The sequence below is a fragment of the Cebidichthys violaceus genome, unplaced genomic scaffold, assembly GCF_023349555.1.
Source record: "Cebidichthys violaceus isolate CVI_PGR_0920_01 unplaced genomic scaffold, fCebVio1.0.p SCAF_8, whole genome shotgun sequence".
NCBI lineage: Eukaryota > Metazoa > Chordata > Actinopteri > Perciformes > Stichaeidae > Cebidichthys > Cebidichthys violaceus.
Window position 1 is genome coordinate 12,614,725 of NW_027176964.1, and position 4,780 is coordinate 12,619,504.

A 4,780-nucleotide genomic window follows, 5' to 3' on the forward strand; every position below is an offset into this window, starting at 1 on the left:
AAAAAGCAAAGGCAAATAGGTAAACTCCTACTCGACTGACCAATGGTGTAACTTTATCACTCAATGAGAGACTTTTGCATTTATAGGGTATATCACCCCCTTTGCTGTGGTCCAGACAAAACTTCAAGATAGAAATGCATGGCTTTTGTTTCTATCCTTCTTCAAGTTTGACGTGAACTTAAAATCAATTGCAAAAGATACTATTTATGTTATGATATGATTTAATTCATGTTGTTCATGATTTGTTTACAGCTTGGAATTAGCGTGAATAGCAACGAAGGGATCCTCATCGCTGTTGCTGATCTTGAAGTGGGCGCGTCCATCACCGCCAACATGGATCTGCTTCCCAGTGCACCTGCTTCCATCCTTCTGACCAGAAATGACATCACAGTAGGTGCCACCGGGCATGCCAGTGTTCAGGGTCACATCCAGGTTCCTGAAGGTGAAGACAAGGTAAATATTGTTCTTAAAACCACCACAATAAAACTTAGAGGAGCTTGCCTTCTTATTTTGCTGTATTTTCTATTAAAACAGGAGGTGTAAGCCAATAGGATATCACTTAGGGAGAGAGAGGCAGTTTTGCTGGGCAATACCAAACAGGAAAAATTGGAGGTTTTATGTTCACCGACATGCTTGGTTGGCCGTTTTTAGGTAGTAATGTAATTTTAAAGCCAACAGTACAATAAAAGACTAATCCAATGAACTGTTGTTACTGATGGTTGATTGTTCATGACAGTTATATTTCATTTTATATTTTATCATATCCAGTCCTATACATTTGTTTAATCTGGCTACCACTTGATTTAAGGGGGTGAATTAGTATTTTGTCAGCGCCGCCAGTACTTAGCAAATAATTCTTACCAGTCATCATTGTTGAAGACGATGAAACCACGATTACCACGTCCAAAGGCAACCTGGTTGCTCTGGTTGTCCCACCAGTTGGAATGAGGCTGTCCATTGACCACATTGCGGAAAATAACCATGTTCCTAAAGGAGCGATATGGAAAAATCCAGTCATAACGTACAACGTACACAGTTTTCCCATCCATATGACCAAGCAGAAGTGACTTTAGTTCTGTGTGTAAGATCAACAGCTCAATGGCTTTCTGAGGACTCACGTGATCTGACGCCATCTGTGCTCACACACCCATTCATCTCCACAAGTCTGGTCAGCTTTGATGGGAACGGACTTAGTGGATCCATCACCATGGCTGGGAGGGCCCATCCAGTCATTCTGATCCTACAAAACAAAGATGGATCAATGAGTTTAACAAAAAATAGACAATATATATTGAATTTAATTATTATGCCTAGTTAAAAGACAATCTACCTTTCCATTGACAATGTTGCGATTCCAGCGGAAGCTAGACATCACCCTGGTTACTCCGTAAGGGTGGGCCAGCATGTAGCTGACAGCCATCTTGTGCAGCTTGGAGTCCCAGAAGGAAACGATGGAGGCACCACCAGCACCATGGCCTCTCTGGTTGTCGTGGTTGTCAACGAAGACGAGAGCATTGCCGTTGGGCATGAAACCCCATCCCTCTCCCCAGTTCCTGCACAGAAGAATACAATTTCCCGAATGAGGAGTTCACTTCTAAAACACCAAAGTTTGGACAAAATATTTAAAGTATTTAATTCAGAAACTCTAAGATGTACCAGTTCTAACCAATGAAAATTGTTTTGTCTCTAGAAACACAATTAGTAGGTAAGAAACTATTTGTCCAATCCAGAAATGTGTAGCTATCTCATGGTTGAATAAATATTCTAATATATCAATTTGATAAGTGATTTAGGCACACCAACAGCATCACACATACTTGGTGTAAGACAGCTTCTCGCCATTCCACTTTCTGAAGATAGTTCCCAGTTTGGCACCATATTTGAACTCAGTCACCCTTCCCAGATGTGTGTACTCTTTAGATGTGATGGGCTCACCTCCCAAATCAATAACCTATAGATAAATCAAAACATTATTCACATCATCTATACAATTCAAGGTTGATGTAGTTAAGATTAACTGCACCATATCAGTGATTTGTGGATTGACCAATTGTAATTAAAAACATGTTTGGGACTCAGCAGTAACAATAACCATATTACCATACATTCATGTTGTTAGTGAAGACAGAGCACACTTATTTTTCTAGATCACAGGCTGTTTTTGCAGCTAATTTTGTTAAATGAGTTTGGCACCTTCTGTTGTATCTTTTTATACTACATTAATTGTATTTATGCAGGGGCTTGTCAACTAGTAATGTATTCTTAGATTTAAACATCTGCTCCCAGTGTGCATGTGTTTGTGTTCGTCATCTTGATTTCTGCAATTATTTTCCCACGGCTCTGTTGACTGCTGTTTTGCAGTCATAAATATTGGTTATGTGGGCGGTTAGTACTCATCAAATAAAATCCTGGTATGTGGATTTCAGCTGTCAATTGTTCATTTGAATGCAAATAAGTTATATTGGCAGCAATCGGTTTTTGCTGGTGCCATGTTTTCCATGTTCAAATAAGTTCATCTAGCCTTGGTTTATGTAAATTATACCATTAAAGCACACAGCTATCAAATATAGAGGTGAGCGGAAGTCACTCAACATGATGATATATCCATCTACAGTATATGTTCTTAATGCTACAGTAAAATGGAAGTTGATGGGGTTGATGGTCTATCTAACTTACCTCCTGGAAGATAAAGGGTCTGGAGCCACCATTGAACCACTTGGTGTTGAGGTTGTGCAGACGACCGTAGATAGCAGACAGGTCACCGGGCCACATGTGCTTGCAGGCATCCACTCTGAATCCAGCCACACCCATGTCAATCAGCTTGTTCATGAAGTTGGCCACCTTGCCCCTGACATAATCTTTCTCCAAGGCGAGGTCCAACAGACCCACCAGACGACAGTCACGCACCTGTAGCAGCAAATAAGCATTGACATTGCAATTTATAAATTATTTATTCTCATTTTAAAACTCCTCCAAGTCAAACAACAAAATGTGGAAGATTTTGACTTAGCAGTTCCTTGTATGGATCCTTAAATGGGGTGAAAAAGTGCTGTAGCAAGCTGCCAATGACGCTATTACATTGTTTCTGAGTGGCATTAATTACCTGACTGGCATCACCATAGTTCTCAATATTGCCACTGCCAGTCCTGCATTTGTGGTCATTGAAGTCCGACTGGGTAAAGGGGATACTGGGGAAGTCCTTCCTGCCAGCACTGAACCAGCTTCCACATGAAGAATGGGTTCCCTCTCCACCGCCGGAGCCGCACATATGGTTAATGATAGCGTCCACGTAAATATTGACCTGGGGTGGATGAATATAGAATTGAAGGTGCAAGAAAATAATCAACAACTCCCTTTTATCTCTTAACTTTCACTTCTTCACTCAATACATTGAGTTCATTCTCAGGGAACAGAAATATGTCAAAGCTGTGCTGCTCACTATTGTTTTATTTTGATGTTGGTGATCTGGGAACAAGCATAACACTATGTACAAGATAACACCGGCTAAATGTCTAAAATAGTTGCTTTTTGTTAAAAAATGTCTTTTGTTCTATAATTGCAGCTGCCTGTTGTAACAAACCAGTTTGATAATGATGCATAAAGCATCTGTATCTGGTAAGAATTTGTTCTGTTGTACAAGGATTTAAATTTATGAGGTGCTTTCAAAAGCAGGAGAACATTGGTCCTAATGTCTGTCACTAAATCACTCTTTACCCCAACGTTGTTGCATCTGGTGATCATGTCTCTCAGCTCGTTCTCATTGCCTGATCTGGAGCACAGGTTGTAGCCGACTGGTTGGTATCTCTGCCACCAGGGCCTCCAGGGATTATCCAGCACAATGTGCTCATTTGGAGGGGAGATCTGAGCAACATAGAGAAAACACATTACAGTAATTATTGCTTTTACCACAGAAATTGTCTGCAGAAGGAAGATCTCTATTATAGAGTGTTCTATATACTATACAGTTATTAAAAAGCAACTCCAGCTATTTTCTACTCTAGTACTACTCAGCCTGTGAAAAAATGATAACATCAGGGATATTTTAGTCAGGGGTAATAAAAGATGCTAAAAAAGGTTATATTTTGCACAAAAATTTAAGATTACTGTATATATTAAAAATTAAAAATGTCTCAAAAAACAAGGAAATATGACCAAATCTACAGCAATTCAACGTCGGACAGGTAAAGTATGTGTTTGTTGTTCTCTTTATACATCCGTGGTTGTTACACAGATTATCGCGGAATCTCACGATTTTCGCGGAATCTCACGATTTTCGCGGAATCTCACGATTTTCGCGGGTGGCACCCGCGAGCGCTACGCTTCCGAAACGCTCCCGGTGGGGCAGGTTGGTGGGGCACACGCTCCCGGTGGAATCAAATATGTACCTTACCTATGTGTGTGTAAAGAATGCTGATATGAAATATGAAAAACAACCAGTAGTCAATGTGCAGGCTGCCAATTGAATGGTGATTTAAGCTTCTCTATTGGGTTCATGTATTTGTAAATCTGACTTATGTAGTGTCAGTGCCTCACCAGCCACGAACCTCACCGCACTGATCCAGTGTTGAGTCATACATACCTGAACTCCACCAAAGCCATTCGGACCCAAGAAGCGCTCACACTCTGCAGCGATGTCTGCCCAGCGCCACTCAAACAGATGCACAATGGCGGTCCTGCCATGCTTGATGTGGGGGTTGTGCTGGGCGAGGCCGAGCCCGAACAGAGCCACTAGAATGAAGTACTTCATGTTTCCCTTGATGAGAGTGAAAGCCACACTTAC

General features: G+C 41.0%; 1 protein-coding gene across 1 annotated transcript; it reads right to left on the reverse strand.

Moving 5' to 3' along the window:
* Window positions 1–203: 203 nt before the first annotated feature.
* On the reverse strand, window positions 204–4,780 carry LOC137892684 (alpha-amylase). The gene is made up of 9 exons (XM_068738008.1): window positions 4,580–4,780; window positions 3,715–3,861; window positions 3,104–3,301; window positions 2,677–2,907; window positions 1,818–1,951; window positions 1,331–1,553; window positions 1,119–1,240; window positions 862–987; window positions 204–436 (listed from the first exon to the last, which is right to left on the reverse strand). The coding sequence occupies exons 1-9, from the start codon at window positions 4,745–4,747 to the stop codon at window positions 247–249; spliced, it is 1,539 nt and encodes a 512-aa protein (XP_068594109.1). The 5' UTR covers window positions 4,748–4,780; the 3' UTR covers window positions 204–246.

Coding starts and splice junctions, on each gene's coding strand:
- LOC137892684 (XM_068738008.1), bottom strand. CDS start 4,747: ATGAAGTACTTCATTCTAGTGGCTCTGTTCGGGCTCGGCCTCGCCCAG. Junction 1,241..1,330: donor GCAACATTGTCAATGGAAAG/GTAGATTGTCTT, acceptor TTTGTTTTGTAG/GATCAGAATGACTGGATGGG. Junction 437..861: donor GTCTTCAACAATGATGACTG/GTAAGAATTATT, acceptor CTTCACCTTCAG/GAACCTGGATGTGACCCTGA.